This window comes from Pelecanus crispus, chromosome 6 (genome assembly GCF_030463565.1).
Source record: "Pelecanus crispus isolate bPelCri1 chromosome 6, bPelCri1.pri, whole genome shotgun sequence".
NCBI classification, from domain to species: Eukaryota; Metazoa; Chordata; class Aves; order Pelecaniformes; family Pelecanidae; genus Pelecanus; species Pelecanus crispus.
Window position 1 is genome coordinate 22,419,994 of NC_134648.1, and position 18,373 is coordinate 22,438,366.

The following is an 18,373-nucleotide window of genomic DNA, read 5'->3' on the forward strand; positions in this document are numbered from 1 at the left end:
AATTGAGATTGTTCAAACCAGACAATTTGCTCTCTATCTCTGTGTGCTGTGCTTCCTCTTAATATAGACAGTAGTTTAGGGGAGTAAGTAAGCAGCGTAGAAACAACCAATCAGCTTTATTTCAATAAAATTATTTATAACCTGATTAGAATTTTGTTCTAATACCTTCAAGAAACAGGGCAAATTAAGGAAACATGCAGATTTAGCGTGATAAACTGTAAGGATACTAGGAAGAGAGCTGGTCAGAAAGATTTTTTCCAAATCTTATTTTTAACTCCTTGTACAGAGAATAACAAATTTTCACTAGCTTCAACTCGACTTTGAAGAAAGCAACTGTTATGCCTTAATCAAATCTATTTTCTAGAGGCTTCCATCAGTCTTTTCGATCTTATTAACAGTTCAAAAGATTGAAGGTCTTGATTATTAAGGAACTGCTGATAATATTGAACATGTGCATATACAACCTCCCAAGCCAGAGATACTTTTAAACTAGAACCATAACCTGAAATCAGAAAGAAAACCAAAACACATCAGATAACTGTCATGGTAGACCTCAAGCATCTCAGGATGAAATGCCACTGGGAAACACACTGGGCTGGGTAGTGTCACCAATGATTTCTGTGGTAGGGGGTTTCCTGCATAGACAGCCCTGCAGCTGCCACCTGGCTTCAGCCTGGCACCTCAGTGGGATACTGCAAGGAAAAATCAGACCTCATTTTCAACCAAGTGATTTTTATGAGTTTGGGGATTTTTTTTTAATGCTTTTGATCTTTTAATCTGAGAAAAGCACTGTTTGTCAAAATATTTACGTGGAAAAAAATGTCAACTGGTGTGCTTAATTCTTTCAAGATAGCTTCTCAGAGGAAACCTCAGTGCCCCTCTAGAAGCAGCCACAGTGTAAACTTAGAATTTGGAGATTTGTTCAGATGATATTCTACAGCCATAAACAAAGATTCAAGGACACATAAGTATCCTACATATGAATAGCCTGCATTAAGTAGACGGATTTGGTCCTGTGAGCATCACAAGAAGTTTTATGCTGTGTACCCTTCTAGATAGTAATTGATCCAACATAGAAAATGTAACTTCAAACTATACAGAAACACTGGCAAATGGGGTAAGCAATGGAAAACCTCCCTCTCTTACAAAACTACTTTCCCCATGGAGATTTAACAATACAGCTACAGTTTACTGCTGCAAATAAATTACTTTTTAACTCATTTGGACTATAAATTTTAAGATTACAAGTGTCATCTGTGGAACTAAAGAAAAAAGTTAATAACCTATTTGTACTTTGCACAATTATCTAACAGTTGCTAATACAGACAGTAATATATAAAACCAAAGTGGGTATATTTGTCACATGGTAAGACTTTTTTAATGAGCAAAATGACTACCCAGCCATTTAAAAATACGGTGCATAACATGGACAAAAAAGAACAGGAGTCAGAACTACAAGTTCACACTGCATGCTATTTCTGGCAATATAAAACAAATTTCTGTATTTACTAAATTTGTTCTAGTATAAAATTTATGTCATAACTTTAAATGTTATGTGGATCCCATAGAAGTTTTAATGTGGCAATTCCCACATTTAAGTCACAAATAAGCATGAATATATAAAAATTCCTATTTCACTTAATCTTACTGGTATCATTCTGACATTTTGATTGACTGTTCCTTCTGGAAAGAAAATCCTTGAAGTTGGAAGACTGCAATTTTTATGCTGTGTTGCTACAGAAGAAAGAAAGTGGACACCATTTGAAGGCAGATAAGGAGAAGACATATGTTTAGCTTCTTCCGGAAGATTTAATTCCTTGTATTTTTCAAGATCTTCATCATCACAGCTGTTGCTTCTGTGCTGATGTACTTCAACTTTTACTATTGTATTTTGATTTTCAATGGTATGTGGATACTTGAAGTGATCTAACAAAGTCTCTCCCACATTTGCAGTGCATAAATTATTGTCTTCACTAGACAGCAATCCTTCTTCAAAGGGATTATTAATTACTGCAGTTCCCAGATTAAAGTCTTCAGAACTAACAGGACTATTTTGACTAAATACTTCAGTTACAAGGCCACTGTCTATTACTGATCTTATATCAAGCAATATCTGATTCTCCATAATCATGGACAAACTGTCAGCTGGTTCATATTTATTTTTTTCGTTGAAGATAATTAGATTTTCTATTTCAGTATTCTTCTGAATAGTTTTCTATCTAGAAGTGAACAAAATACTCTTAACCAAACAACATGTATATATAATACTGAAGATTAACCCAATTAACATGTAACTGTGAAACTTAAAAACATAATGCTGGAAGAGGTTGTTGGGGTTCTGAATTGGACCTAACTTTCAGAAAATACAGGCCACCATGCCAACACAAACAAGCTGCTTTTACCATAAGGACACATTCTTTGTAATTTTTAAACACATTAACAGCATTCACACTTAAATCAGAATTTTGCTACTTCACTTCAGTAGTTGTGACGGATGCACTCAACCTCTTAACCAAACTAGCAGTATTTTGGTACAGGGTCCAAAGGAGGTAAAGGCCTGAGCCACAGCCAGGCCAAGGAGTCCTCTGGTTCTTATCTGTTCTCTGAGAACCCACAAAGGAGCCAAGTGAGAGAGCATCAATGCATATGAGCTTGGAACACTGACCATGCGATTAACACATGAAGAGCAGGTGGCTTTTCTAAGATTCATTTTTCCAGGAACAAAGTCATGGGTACAAGGAGCCTCATGCATACTTCTCCTATCACATGTAATTTGACTACAAGCCAACCACTTTATCTTATAAATATGACAGCCTAAGTGAGCCCTCTTTGAGCTCTGACTGCTAGGCTCTATGGCAGTGATCTCCCCTTGAGCTGGGGCACCTCTCAAGGTTGCTCCTCGAGGCAGAGAGTCCCTGCCCAGAAGCTCCGGCTGTCCTCCTCCCTCCCCCCACATCACTAGGCTGGTTTCCAGGGCAGAAGGGAAAGGGACAGACCCCACCTCCACGCCGGGCCCTCAGCAGAGGGCATATCTCTTCCCCTTCATCCAAGCAATTCACCTCCTCCCACAGGCGGCACCACCCTTCAGTAAGTAGCGAGTGACGACCGCGCGCCAGAACGTTAACGGGGGCTGGGCATGCGCCAGAGCGCCGGTTCGAGCCGAGCCGAGCCTGCCCCACCCCGTCCCGCCCCCGTCCCCAGGCGCGGGCGACTCTCGCCCTCCGCAGAGGCAGCCGTGAGAGCCCACAGGGCCTGCGAATTAGGTTGGGTGTTTTGTTTGTTTTGCATTTAAAGTATAATTTCCCTTGGAAATTATTTCACATTACAAGGAGTCAAAGATTAACCAGGACTTTAGTACTGAGTAAAAGGTTGTTATAATCCATGTAGAAGAGTGCTACTCAGCACTGGTAAGGCCACACCTGGACTACTGTGTCCCATGCTGGGGTCCCCAGTACGAGAGAGACATGGACATACTGGTGAGAGTCTAACAAAGGGCCATGAAGATGACAAAGGGACTGGAGCATTTCTCCTATGAGGAAAGGCTGAGAGAGCTGGGACTGTTTAGCCTAGAGATATAAAGTGGAAGGGTGGGTGCAAGGAAGATTGGAGCTCTTTTCCATGATGCCTAGTGACAGGACAAGAGGCAAGGGCACAAACTGAAACACAGGTGTTTCCCTCTGAACATCAAGAAACACTTTTTCACTGTGTGGGTGACCAAGCACTGGCACAGGTTGCCCAGGGAGGTTGTGGAGTCTCCACCCTTGGACATATTAAAAAGCCATCTGGACATGGTCCTGGGCAACCATCTGGTTGGACCAGATGGCCTCCAGAGGTCCTTTCCAACATCAACCATTCTGTGATTCTGTGAAATAACTGGCTTCCAGCTTCTGCTTTTAGAGCCCTTTCTACAACTCACTACGTAAATCTTGGAATTGTCACCCCAGTGCCATAAAGATTTCAGAGTTTAGAAAACACTCCAAACCTACCAGGCCACTACCTATGGCCATTTAAGATAAAACATGGTTTCCTTAAAAACAGAAATTGAACCTGAGTTTTTCACTTTGTGTATTAATGTCTTCATTTTTAGTAAATTTTTTGTATTAAAGAAAAACCACAGCAACTAAAAACACCCATAACAACTTAAAGCCACCTTTCCTCCACAAGATGCCATACAATTAATCCAAGAAGAAACCAGAATCAATTTTTCCTTACACTTTCAGTTACAAACTTCCACCCCGCTGGCCCCAGGTCTGCAGCCATGAAAGTTAGAGAAAAACAGAACAAAACAAAACAAAGAAACCCCATGCTTTCTCCTCCCCTCTCAAAGGTTTCATCTAACAGCTAAGTTTTTAATTCTAGTACTTTCCAATAGGAGTTCATTAATCTCAGCTGGAGCTGATTAATCCCATGCATCATGTGCAACTACAGCAACATTTTCTGAGTATAAGATGAATCTTATACTTGCTACCCTTAAAAACAGACAAAGGGAAGAGAGGGAAAAAAAAACAAAACAAAAAAAAAATTAGTATTTTCTGTGCCTAGAAAGTTTCCATGCAGCATTTCTGTTCAGATTGAACATCTCAGTTTACAACTTCAGTATCCAGCCTTGGTGGGAGATGTTTGAAATACAACTAGGAACTAACAGTGTCTAAGAGATTAAGTGTGAAATGGAAATCACTGTGTTCTTTCATGTAGCAAAGGCTGCAACACCCAGAAAAGCAGCAAACTAAATGACTGAAAATGGTCTATAACACAAAACTATGTGGTGGGGGGCAGTGGGGGGGAGGGTTGTTTGTTGTTGTTTGGTAGTTGAGTTCTTAAATCACTAACTGAGAATAAGAGATTCAAGGTTTTAGTAACAAGTTAATACTTTTTCTGGACTATGAACATTTTACTTTATTGTAAAGTACACTGTACTAGAAGGTTCATTCAAATCTAGGTAATTTCAGTTACATTCCTATGGCTTTTGAGCAAAAAAGCAAGCAGTTTTACTGCATGTACACAATACTGAACATCAAGATTTAAATTAATTATTTATTAATAACCTACATTCACTGTGGATTTCTGAGATTTACATCCAAAAAGCATATTTTATTTACATGCTGTTGACATTTTAAAGAAAATGAAATAAAATCTTATCTGTTTAGGAATTATGATCTATCCCAAATTAAAAAAAAAAAAAGATACATTTAACACCACAAAATGTTTAAAACATTTACAATAAAAAACAGCTTTCTGTGCCAATTATACTTACTCTCTAAGAATGTGAAATTGCATTGATAACAGCACTAACTACAATTAGACTTGAAACATTTAAAACCTGAGAGTCAAATCTAAACTTTTTTTTTAAAAAAGAAAATCCTACAAGCTAATAAGCTAATATGGCCTAATATTAATTTAAGCACAGATTGGTCAGTGGGGAATAAGAAAAAATAATTAAACAGTGCATTACTTCTGCAGGTCTGCCAGCTGCAGTAAGCCTTATTTCAAAGTGTCCTTTCCCACACACTGTACCTAATCAAATAATGAGTGTCTTTGGCCAATTCCTGTGAAGGTTCCTACATTTATGTAAGCATCCATTTGCTTAAGTATACATCTGTGATCTTTGAGGCTTCCCACCTCAAACATACATACACAGGTGTTTTAATAGGTAGATCAGAGGAAACAAAATCATGAAGAGGCATAGAAAGTTAGAAATACTGACCAGAAAACATTCAAAGTCTAATAGAAGTTTTATATCAACACCAAAGGCCTTTTAAAATCAGCATAGCTCTAGAGCAGCATTCACTGTATTACTAAACACCATGTACTTTACATTTAAAAAAAAACCAAAAAAAATCCAAAAAACCAACAAATTGTTGCACTAACATGTACACTTTACTGCATTGCAGGATGCAAAAAGTAACCACACCTATAAAAGCCTGGGGAAGAGAAGTATCACGCACAAAGTTACTGCATTTTGTAGTAGCCATTTTATTTCTGCACTTGGAAACATTATGTTTCTCTTTGAGTGAAACAGCTTTCCCCTCCCTCCTTGTGTCCTTCAGAAACTGTGCTTTACCAAGAGCGTCTCCCAGAAGGGGTTTGAGAAGGCCAGGATTTTCCCATTCTGGAGCTATTTTCCACAGCTTTAATAGTTTGCCCTTCTCATGCAGATGGTTGGCAATGTAGCAGTGGTCCTTCCAGGCTGAAAGCAAGCAAACTACAACTGATGAGCCTCTACAGGCAGCCTTGCTTTGTAGACTATCCAACAGGTTGCATCTCATCTCAAATGACCACCAATACCATTCACCAAAATAAACACGAGTATCTGTAGCTCTGAAACAAAGCTACTCCTGCATTTCATAGGGACTGATCTTTGCCATTTAAGATGGGAGCATTTCATTAGAGCTTTAAACCTAACTGCACCATACGGCAACATATTCAAGTCTACTTTTGCCACATCAACCTAACTTATAATTTGAAAACTAGATCTGCATTACTACTACTTCACCTCCTTCACCACTAAGACAATGTAAAACCAACTCCCAGAATAAGCTTTTTTCCTGGGTTTAGGATCTTTCTTTTTCTAAGGCACTCACATGAACAAGCACACAGGTCCATTTATTTACGTGGAAATAAAATCAACAATGTGGCAGACATGCTTGTAAGTAATAAGAAAAATGTGATATCTGCTAATTAGGCAACACATTTTACTACCCAATGTTTTGTTTTTCCAAAAACCATAAAATTTCTACAACTTGGTATGTTACTCTGTGTTATATCAGGGATTTTTTCTTAAAATGTTTTACAGAAATTACCTTTAAAAACAAACCAAAAAACCCCAATGAAGGTAAACAGCCACAAGTTTTGTCATTCATTGACATAAAGCAGCAGATACATTGAAGAACATTCTGCTATTAACACACAGCAAATCAAACTTGTCTTACAATTTAAGATGGTGTGTTTTATCCCTTTGATTCTGGAATACAAGTAGACTAATTTTAAGTAAAAAAAGAGCAAGTGTATACAAATTAAAAGAAAACTGCAGGAGTTAGAATATACATGACTTCATGCAATGATACTATGCTTCATCCCTAGAAACATGCAAGAATTCAAAACTCATCCTTTGTGGAAATAAACTCTGGAAGTTCCAAACTACTAAAAAAAAAGAAAAAAAAAAAGAAACATTCGATACACTGCTAAGGTTTTCATAGGTGATCAAGAAGATGTTGACTCAGTTTCTTTGCCAGCTACTGCTTGACAAACCTTGCTCTCATTCACTGTTCAGAAAAGTCCTCATCCCAACAACAGGAGATTGCTTGGCACCAGTACAGTTTTTACTAAGGTTAAATAAACCCATGATGTCAACCATTGCTTTTTGGATGTTTTTCCCAAAACGATGAGAATCCTTTAAAAACAAACAAACAAAAAACAAAACTAAAGACTTGTACTGTCAATCAACAGTTATCTTTTAGGCAAAAGAAGGAACCTTTTAACATTTTGTAATTTTGAAGCTTACGGAATTAGGGCATGTATTTTACCATAAAACGGGTAAAGTACAAAGTATTTAAAGTAATTAGAAGTATTAAATAAAGAGTAAGCCACAAAAATTTTAATGCTATACAAATTAATCTAGATTTATGCTATTACTGACTAATAAGTTCTTCATTATGCATTTACTTTCCTACAGACAGAACTGACATCACTCCTTTTGAAATCAGATGCATCTATAGCTTTCTGTTACTTTAAAATAGCTGGGTTTCAGTATTGGGTTTTTTATACAAGATTTTGCAGAAGCTAATTTTCAGAAAACAAAAGAATGTTCAGAAAGTGTATGACTAGTAACCCAGAAGTACTGAAAGAGCACAAAAACATTTTGTATTTGAGTTCCTATCAGAATCCTGAATCATTTGCCATTGAAAAGTTACATAAGTATTAAAAACTAAAATAATAATTATCTAAGTGTAAACAAACTATGAACTTGTTCTGTTTATTCTAAGTGTCAGATGAATGGTACAAGGAAGAAATTAAGAATACAAATATAAATTATTTGCAAATATAAATTATTCGCTACATTACAGGGCCCACTACAAAGGCCATGCACATGAAATGCTGCCTTTTCTGTATGGACCTTGGACTTGACTAATCAGTGAAAAATACAGGGGAATTTAAAGTACAAGCTAACAGGCATCTGAAGAACAATTTGAACCATGAAAAAACAAAGTTGTATTTCCTAATCTTTAATGATTAACCAAAGGCACCAAGATCTCTCGGACAAGTTCAGGTCAAAAGAGGAAAACTAGTTCAGCTATGTAATCCTGAACAAACTCAGCATGTTTATCAAAGTCATAAAAATCTAAAGGGGAAGGAGGAATTGAAGCTTACTCAAAGCAGGCCTCTGCAACAGCGGGATACTGAATAGATGACATCTACTACATTCTAATAAGAGGTGTTATTCAAATAAATTTTTGATTAATTGTGTTTCTCAAGCACAGATTACAACTTGTGGACCAGCTTCTTTCAGTACGATTTAAACCAAGAAGATTTAAAAAATAGGAAGCATACATTTTACTCTGTCTTTACAACTGCAGCCACAGAAAAATCAAAGCAGAACTGCAATAACAAAAATCAGGAGACACCCATCTTGCTGCCTATGGGACAGATATGAGGCATTTTACATGAGTTCCAGGGAACTACACATGTGTAAATATGATCTTGGGCCACATGCTTTCCTTATGCTTGAAAGCATAAGTGAAATAGAATATGGTTTCCTTGGTTCATAAAGCTATTAAATTTATAGAAGTGGAGATTAAAAAAAAAAAAAACCAGCATATGTTGAGAAAGAAGAAACACATTATAACTGTATGTTGCAAGTCCTATTAAATATTTTTAGACAATGAGTAGAACAATTTTATAAGCAGATATCAGAACAGATTTCTTAAACCATAGGAAAGGACTGACCCTTACCGTCTCAGAACAAGATATTTTGCTGGAGACATGGAAATGGATAGAATTTTCATCCAAGATAATATAAGAAACACCATAACCATCATCAGCCACCTAGGGGAAGAAAGAAGAGAAAAAACAAGTTCTAAACTTATTTTTTCCTTCCATTTCTAAGTTATCTTACACATAATTACACAATTCTTATTGTACATTTTTTAAAAATCAGTTGCAACTTCTCCTCAAGCAAAAATTAAGCTTCCACATTTATTGCATCATTTCTGAAGATTGATTGCACTCAGGGAAACAGTTCTAGTCTCACCTGAAGTGCAGGGAATTAGCATTTTCTGAATATATGTCTGTAATATTTCCCAGCTTTAGTATTTTGAAATAGAATATTTGTTCAAACACCTTCTCCTATCAAGGTCTGGTCCTAAGCAGCTATACAGTTTCAGTGCTGAAGTAGAAAGGAATAAAATAGTTCAGCTGTATACCTAAACATCCTGTTTCATGGGATCACTCTGCAGATGTAAACAAATACAGTATATAAATACACAGTATACAAGCCTTGTTTTACGAAAACTTGCCCAAAGGCAAAGTCATCCAGCTCTACAGCAAAGATATGATTCTGAACACCTGTATCAGGAGCAGAGCCCTGGTCCAATTTCATCATTAGCAGCATTAACTGACCCAAGTTTCAGTCTGATATTATATTTAAAGTATGCCTAGTAAACACAGACTATCCTGCTGCCACCCTCCTTTCTCTTTATCCTAACTCAAAGAATCACAGCCTTCAAGTTTTTTGCTGCCACTGCCACTAAGCAGCCTGATAGTCTTCTTTCCATTAGTGCTACCAGGCTATATTCTACAGAACACTTTTAAAAAAAAAAAAAAGCGAAAATCAACCAGCAATACACACACATGGAAAGCCTGGTGTACTGAATCTCTGGGCTACTTCAGCAAACCAAAGCACGGTTTTTGTAAGGATACAAGAAATGAAGGGAAATGAAAGCAGGGTTATAAGAAAAGGCAGACAACTGAAGGAAGGAAATTAAAGGAATGAAGACATAGTAAGTAGGGAGTAGTTAATGTAGCATTAGCAAAAACACAAGGAAAAAAGTGTTAGAAATTCCTGCAGCCAATAACCTATTTTATTGCCAGACCACACCTTTTTGGGGATTCTAAATGCTGACTTTATAATCTGCTGGAACAAGCCAATTTCTCATGAATGAGCATCATTGCAATAGCTAGGCTTCCTTGGCACTGCAATTTAAACTCATTCCAACTTCAAGAACTACTGAAAGCTGTATCAGAAACATGAATAAATAAATAAATAAAACCAACTTCCAGCTTGACAAACTAGCCAAAATACACTGTACTTGTCATCCTAATTTCTGTGTGGCAAAGAGCAGTCCTGTGATCCCTCTCATTGTTCTTTCAGTAGAAATGCTTTTTGAAAACAGATTAATCTAGTCTATAACCCCATGAAGTCTACTTAACAAATCTTCTTAACAACATTGTCATCATCAATGGCCATGCTCAAAACCCAGTAAAATACTACAGCAAGTCAGAAGCTTGTAAAATCTCTAACAATACACTAGTTTCTTGAAAGTCTACAGAAGCTGTAGAATGTGTTTTTATTCTTGACTTAGCCACTATTCACACTTAGGAGGGCAAGCAGAACAATGTGAGTAGCTTAATTTGGAGGAAAGCATTAACACATTTTTTTAATTAATCAACAAATACGAAGAATGAATCAAGTATAATTACTTTTACAAATCCCAACCTTAAAATCTAGTTTAAGTAATAAAGCATTTGTCATTGTAATAATAGCCTGATATACAGAAGCTCTGGGCATAGGTAATGTGATAAAAGTCCTCACTTCATCAGATCTCTCTGCCATGGAGCTCTGTACCACATTTGATAACTGTTTATTTCCTTAAGAATAATCCATTCTCATATTGGAATATCATAAAAAGGTGATGCAGATTTTTCTGAGGACATCCACATTAAACACATGCATTTAAAAGCATCTGTTGCACCTTTGATGTGCAACATTAAGGTATTACAGATTTGAATATGCCAGTCTAAACATCTCAGAATAAAACTGTTTTTAAAGGGGTACTTGTATTTAGCAAACATACTGGTCCAAATCCTCCACCACAGGATAACATCTCAGGGTTCTTCTTTAGATCAATGTGTTGCTGCGGTGTCTGACTCGTTGACAGCCTCCAAGGCTCTGACAAAACCTTTATTTAATATGAAAGAGATTGAAACAAGTATAACACGCTATTTAAGAACATGCAACTTTCTCAAAAACTAGTCAAGATAAGTTAGAAAGCACTCACTAAAGCAATATTAAGGATAACTCCAGTTCCCATTTCAATGGAATGAACAATTAAGAAGGTTAAAAGAAACAGCTAAACTTGTCCTGATATGCAGACCATTAACATATGAGGCCCAGAGAGTTGTGGTGAACAGAGTTAAACCCAGTTGGCAACTAGTTACAAGCAGTGCTCCCCAGGGCTCAGTTTTGGGGGCAGTCTTGTTTAACATCTTTATCAATGATCTGGATGAGTGTGCCCTCAGTAAGTTTGCAGATGACACCAAACTGGGCAGGAGGGTTGATCTGCTGGAGGGTAGAAAGGCTCTGCAGAGGGATCTGGACAGGCTGGACTGATGGGCCGAGGCCAACTGTATGGGGTTTAAGAAGGCCAAGTGCCAGGTCCTGTACTTCGGTAAAAACAATCCCATGCAACGCTACAGGCTTGGGGAAGAGCGGCTGGAAAGCTGCCCGGTGGAAAAGGAACTGGGGGTGCTGATTGACAACCAGCTGAACATGAGCCAGCAGTGTGCCCAGCTGGCCAAGAAGGCCAACAGCATCCTGGCTTGTATCAGGAGTAGTGTGGCCAGCAGGACTAGGGAAGTGATTGTCCCCCTGTACTCGGCACTGGTGAAGCCACACCTGGATTACTGTGTCCAGTTTTGGGCCCCTCAGTACAAGCAAGACATTGAGCTGCTGGAGCATGTCCAGAGAAGAGCACTGAAGCTGGTGAAAGGTCTAGAGAACAACTCTTATGAGGCGCAGCTGAGGGAACTGGGGTTGTTTAGCCTAGAGAAGAGGAGGCTGAGGGGAGACCTTATCGCTCTCTACAGCTACCTGAAAGGAGGTGGTAGTGAGATGGGTATTGGTCTCTTCTCCCAAGTTAGAAGTGATAGGACGAGAGGAAATGGGCTCAAGCTGCACCAGGGGAGGTTTAGGCTGGAAATTAGGAGAAATTTCCTCACAGAAAGGGTGGTCAAGCATTGGAACAGGCTGCCCAGAGAGGAGGTGGAGTCACCATTTCTTGGAGGTGTTCAAAAAACGTGTAGACATGGCACTTCGGGACATGGTTTAGGGGGCGTGGTGGTATTGGGTTGATGGTGGGACTAGATGACCTTAGAGGTGTTTTCCAACCTTAATGATTCTATTCTAGTTTTACTTTCATTAAAAAATAATCCAGCCACCAAGCCAGGAAACATGAAATTAATTATTACTTTACCCTTAATTGGTTTAGTGGTGGACTTGGTAGTGTTAGGTTAATGGTTGGACTGGATGATCTTAAAGGTCTTTTCCAACCTAAATGCTTCTATGATGTCAATTTCTCAAAGAGAATAAAAGTTCTTTGAACAGAAATGTTATTTGAAAACAGATTAATCTGGTCTATAGCCTGGTAAATTCTGCATAACAGATCTTGTTAACAAGATCATTAATAGCCATATTCAAATCCCAGTAAGATACTACAGCAAGTCAGAAGCTTGTGAAATCTCTAACAATAAACTTGTATCTTGAAAGTCTGTGGAAACTTTAGAAAGCTGTTTTATTCTTGACTTAGCCACTACTCACATTTAGGAGGGCAAGCAGACAAATGTGACTAGCTTAATTTGGAGGCAAGCTGGAACACAGTTTTTATTAATCAGAAAACATGAACAAGTGCAATATAATTACTTTTATAAAGCCCAACTTTAAAATATAGTTTAAGTAATAAAGCATTTGTCGCAGTAATAAACAGTGACATTAATGTTGGGCATTAAAAAAAAAGGACAATATACAGCTCCTTTCACAGTAACTGAAAAGCAAGTCATTTTGTCAGTTCCAAAAGAACATCCTTGAGAAAAAACACACAGCCTCTGTTACGCTGCCTTGAAAATATGCAAAAACCACATGCATCCAATATTTTTTTTTGTAATACAGACTGTATCTTTCTTGCAAACCTTAATAACATGTATTATACTACAAAGCTCACAGAAAGCATTATGATAAGTGTATACATAAAGCCAAATGAAAATAACTTGTAATCTACCAGCAGATGTTAAGCAATGCTAGCTAAACTCTTACCTTTTTTCTTCGGAAAGCCAGAGTTCTACAAGTATATAAGCAGATACCACAAAACACTAAGTAAACAAAGTATTGTTTACTGTAATTACTAGTTATCAGTAAAAGTCACTTACTTCCTTAAGGAAAGGAGAATCTACAGCAAGGTATTTGGACACGACGTAAAGGCAGAACAGATGTCGGTCAATGCCAGCACCAGTCATGGCAAGACGATATAAGTGCTGATGTTTCGCAGCAGCAAGCCGAAAGGACTTAAGCTTATTTTCATTCTAACAATGAAAAAAAGATGAAGAAAAATCAGTTAAGTGAACTGGGTTGAGGATGGAGGTGCAGAGACTAAGTTACAGCAATTACTCTCAAACCTAGAGCACTTAAGGGTCAAGTACAAGACAATGCATGCAACTAACACCAAATACTAGTATCCTCTGGCTTTTCAACCTCATGTATTCAATTTCAGGTATTAGCAAGTATCAACTGTCACCTGCTGTAAACAGTGCATAATGAAAACAAAATTGTATTTTAAGTGCTATCTAACACCAGAATCAAGCATAATTACACCTCCAGTTTACTACATTATCATATATTTAGTTTCTAGAGACACTGGTCTTAAAAAGATATGGAAGAGCAAATCTCAACATGATTTAAGAAAAGCTGGAACAGCAGCAGCCATTTTAGAAGGCAAACTGACAACACTGAAGGTATGGGGGTCCATGAATGCCAGTCATTTTTTAAAAGCCCTCTCTTAAGACCCCAGGAGCAGGCAATTCCAAAGTGTAAGCTACCAAGCAAGCGGGGCAGAAGGCCTGCTTGGCTGAGCAGGGATCTTCTTCTGGAACTTAGGTGGAAAAGGAAAGGGAATGGACATTAGAAGCAATGACAGGCAACACGGGAGGACTACAGAGATGCTGTTTGCCACTGCAGGGCGAAAATTTGCGTGGCCAAGGCTTGATTAGAGTTCAGGCTGGTCAGTGCTGTGACGGACAACAAAAAGGGCTCCTCACAAATAGGGGCGTAGACAAAGCAGAGACATTTAATGCCTTCTTTGCTTCTGTCTTTAGCACTGATGAATGGCCCTGGAACCCCCATAGACCTGCGCTGGACGACTGTGACTGGGGATATGGTGAACTCCCAGCCAACTCTGGACTTGTTTGAGACTTGCTGCTCCAGCTGGAGGTACGTAAGTCTATGGGGCCTGGTGGGATTCATCCCAGGGTGCTAAAAGAGCTGGCCAATGTTATTGCAGGACCTCTCTCCGTTATTTTTTAATGGTTTTGGGAATCTGGAGAGGTCCCAGTCAACTGGAAGCTACCAAATGTCCCAATTTTCAAGAAGGGTAAGAAGGAAGACCCTGGTAATTACAGGCCTGTCAGTCTCAAATCAGTGCCTGCTAAAATCATGGAGAATGTTATTCTGGGAGTTATTGAAAAACAACTGAGACACAATGCAGTCATTGGTCATAGCCAGCACAGGTTCATGAGGGGAAAGTCCTGTTTAAATTAACTTAATTCCTTTTATGACAACGTCACCCATCTAGTTGGCCAAGGGAAGCCAGTAGAGGTTGGGGGGGGGAGGGGGTTGGGATTTTAGCAAAGCTTTTCATAACTGTCTCTCACAGTATCCTTCTGGACAAATTGTCCAGCATACAGCTAGACAAGTGCATAATACATTGGGTGAACAACTGGCTGATGGGTCAAGCTCAAAGAGTTGCAATAAATGGGCTTACATCAGGCTAGCAGCCAGTCACCAGTGGGGCTCCCCAGGGCCCAACTTCGGAGCCAGTGCTCTTTAAAGTTTTTATAAAGGATCTGGAGGCAGGAGTTGAATGTACGTTAAGCAAGTTTGCTGATAATTCTAAATTAGGAGCAGCTATGGACTCCCTCTCAAGGGTAGAGAGGCCTTACAGAAAGATCTGCATAGACCAGAGAATTGGGTAATCACCAGCCATGTGAAATTTAACAAGAGCAAGTGCCAGATTCTGCACCTGGGACAGGGTAATCCTGGTTATACGTACAAACTGGGGGACAAGAGGCTGGAGAACAGCCTTGCAGAGGGCAAGACTTGTGAGGAGTGGCTGAGGTCACTTGGTTTGTTCAGCTTAGAGAAGAGAAGGCTGAGGGGTGACCTCATTGCAGTCTACAGCTTCCTCAAGAGGGGCAGTGGAGGGGAAGGTGCTGATCTCCTCTCTCTGGTGACCAGCGATAGGACACGAGGAAACGGAATGAAGATTCGTTATGGGAGGCTCAGATTGGACATTAGGAAAAGGTTCTTCACTGACAGGGTGCTTGATCCCTAGAACAGGCTCCCCAGGGAAGTGGCCAGGGCACCAAGCCTGTCAGAATTCAAGGAGTGTCTGGATGTCGCTCTTAGTCATAAGGTTTAATTTTAGGTAGTCCTGGGAGGAGCAGGGAGTTGGACTCAATGATCCTTATGGGTCCCTTCCAACTCAAGATATTCTATGATTCTATGAACACTGTATGAATGTTGCAAGGGCTGAAAGAAAGTGTCTGTTCAAAACACTTAGCCATTCTGTTAAGACTTTATAATGTGGAATGCAAAACACTGATTATATGGCAACCTGTCACTTCTTATCTCCAGTATCACTGCATTTTACACCATTTGTGTGGGACAGAGTGAGCAGCCTATTTGCCCTCAGCATGAGAAACTAATATATCACTTGCAGTCATGCTAAGCATGCCTACCATTGGCCTGCAGGAGTAAAGCTTTGTGGATAGTCCATGCAGGATACAAGTGCTCAGGAAAAATTTTAAGGAAAAACCCGGAGAAAAATAGAAGCAAGCAGTAAAGGCAGACAACTCTTTTAAAAATAATATATAAATGCATATATTAGAATTTTCATAACACATAAAAACTAAAAATTGCATTATGAAGACAGGGTTCCTCTGCTGTGTGAAGGATCATTCCAGATGAAGGGCAGTAATGAGTCAACAAGTCTGAAAAAGAATCATGTTTGTAGTAACCATAAAAAAAAAAGTGAGCAGAATGAAGTCTGCTATATACATATATGATCTTGCCACGTATGGGGCTACCTTATTCCTTTAACAAAAATGCAGGTGTTAACTGCAGAGATGTAACAGCAGTTAATTCTGACATTAGGACTACGTTAAAATTACTTTCTATACACAAGGGTAGTTGTACAGTAGCTGTGCCATACAGTTAGGTATGATATGTTGACACAGCTGGATTTCCAGACTTGCACTGGTCTGATCACAGCTCCCAGCACAGCATATTGAGAAATCATGGGGGATTTTACCTACATAGAACTGCCAGAAAGAGAGAAAAAAGTTTCTCTCTTTCTCTGTGCATCTATTTTCTTGCTGTAAGATTTATTGATAGTATCATGGGGCTAGAAAAACCTCAACTGTTCATCCTGGATTTCTCTGCCCTAAGATGTGATCAACTAAAACCCCTTCTTGAAGGACCATTACGTAACTTACTTTTAAAAATTTTCAAAGTGAAAAAACAACATCCCCAAGTAATCTGTTTCAGGCTTCTCATTATTTCCCTCCTTACTCGCTATTTATTTCCCTCCTTACTCACTATTCTTACTAGCAGAAAAAGTTTCCCTAACATGTTTCTTTCTGCAATTTAAGTCCATTACTTCTTGGGACAGAGAACAGATTGTTCCCATCATCTCTGCATCAGCCTTTTTATCCTCTTGAGCACAACCAGGCTCCCTACCTCTTCCACAGTGGTCTCTCTTCTTTAGACTAGACAAGAATAATTAAGTTCAAACTCTCCTCACAGATACTCTTCAGAGGTTTCTAACCATCCTTCTTGCTCTCCTTTCGACTCTCTCCAATCCATCCATACCTCAAGAGTGGTATCCAAAACTGGACACACCACCCCAGCTAATGCTGTACTAGGAAAAAATTGCAGAGACAAAAGACTACTAAAAATAAAGGGCAAGACTAACTAAAGTGAGGGCTCATTTTTCCCAATGGCAGAGCACTGAATGTGCTATGTAAGTGTTCATCTACTGATTACAGTCCTAGATCTTTTTTATTAGAAATTCTACCCATGCAGCTGTTGCTCAGGCCTCAATGCAATACCTTGAGTACATTCCTATTTAACAAAATCCTTTTTCTCATGTCAAATTTTTATTGACTCTGAGGAAATGGAAATCCCCTTCAGCTTAGCAAAACCTGCAAATGTAATGATTTATTTCATCAGCTCTAAGCTGTATCTGTGAAAACTGTGACTAGCAGTGGATTAAAGAACAGACAGCCTTCAAGACAACCATCCTCCACCCTTGCACTTTGACAGCAAATATTTTAACCAGTTTTGTGCAAGTTTTCCAAACCAAGAAGTTTTCCCCTAGACCAGGCTTCCTTTGTTTGCTAATCAAAACATCACAAGAAAGATTAAAAAGCCCATTGAAATCAACATGTAAGAGCAACTACTTATTTCCTGTGAATAATACTTGTTTCCCTATCACAAAGAAAAGCCTAACTGGCATGAGATTATTTGTTTTACAAATCTATGTTTGAGTTTTACAAGTAATCTCAGTTTTCTGGAGTTCAAGAACTGCAAAAAAATGGCATATTGGCTAAGTTACTGCCATTCTCTTTTGATACAGCCTTGAATTTCTGCCACATTGACAGAAAATGTGGACGATTACCTTATGCTGCACTTCCTTGCTAAAAAACAAAAGGCATCACTAAGTGTTTAAAAACTATTTGGGAACTTGTACGAATATCCAGTGATAACTCATGTACCTTATGGATTGTATAAGGCAACAACACCGTGAACTTACACTTTCAGTTGGGTCTTCCATGGTTCGAACAAAATTACATGATTCAACAGTACATGAACGAACAGTTTCGGTCCTGCCTTCTCTGAACAAGCGTGTCATAGAGGCTTCATATGTTAAAGAAAATTTTCCCATGTCCTTGAAAAGGGAAAAATAAGAATTAAAGGTTTAGCCAGACTTAGCCACTCTTTCTTAATCAACAGTTCAAAGCAAGCACACAGGATATGAATCACTCCACAAATTAAAGTCAACATAAGTTTTTAGTAGCCCACCAGTCTTACCTAAGATTATAAAGGCAAAAA

The 18,373-nt window shown here is 38.7% G+C and overlaps 1 protein-coding gene across 6 annotated transcripts in view; it reads right to left on the bottom strand.

The window, feature by feature from the left end:
- Positions 1–4,929: 4,929 nt before the first annotated feature.
- Positions 4,930–18,373, bottom strand: part of CPT1A (carnitine palmitoyltransferase 1A) — a 46,923-nt gene continuing 33,479 nt past the window's right edge. For 5 of the 6 annotated variants that reach the window (XM_075711757.1, XM_075711756.1, XM_075711754.1 and 2 more), the window contains 5 exons: positions 18,075–18,209; positions 13,417–13,569; positions 11,070–11,174; positions 8,950–9,042; positions 4,930–7,390 (listed from right to left, as the gene is read on the bottom strand). In XM_075711757.1, coding sequence (XP_075567872.1) covers positions 7,256–7,390; positions 8,950–9,042; positions 11,070–11,174; positions 13,417–13,569; positions 18,075–18,209 — 621 coding nt within the window. In that variant the 3' untranslated portion in view covers positions 4,930–7,255. Of the gene's footprint in view, positions 7,391–8,949; positions 9,043–11,069; positions 11,175–13,416; positions 13,570–18,074; positions 18,210–18,373 lie in introns of those variants that run through there. The other variant, XM_075711760.1, reaches the window with a different exon arrangement.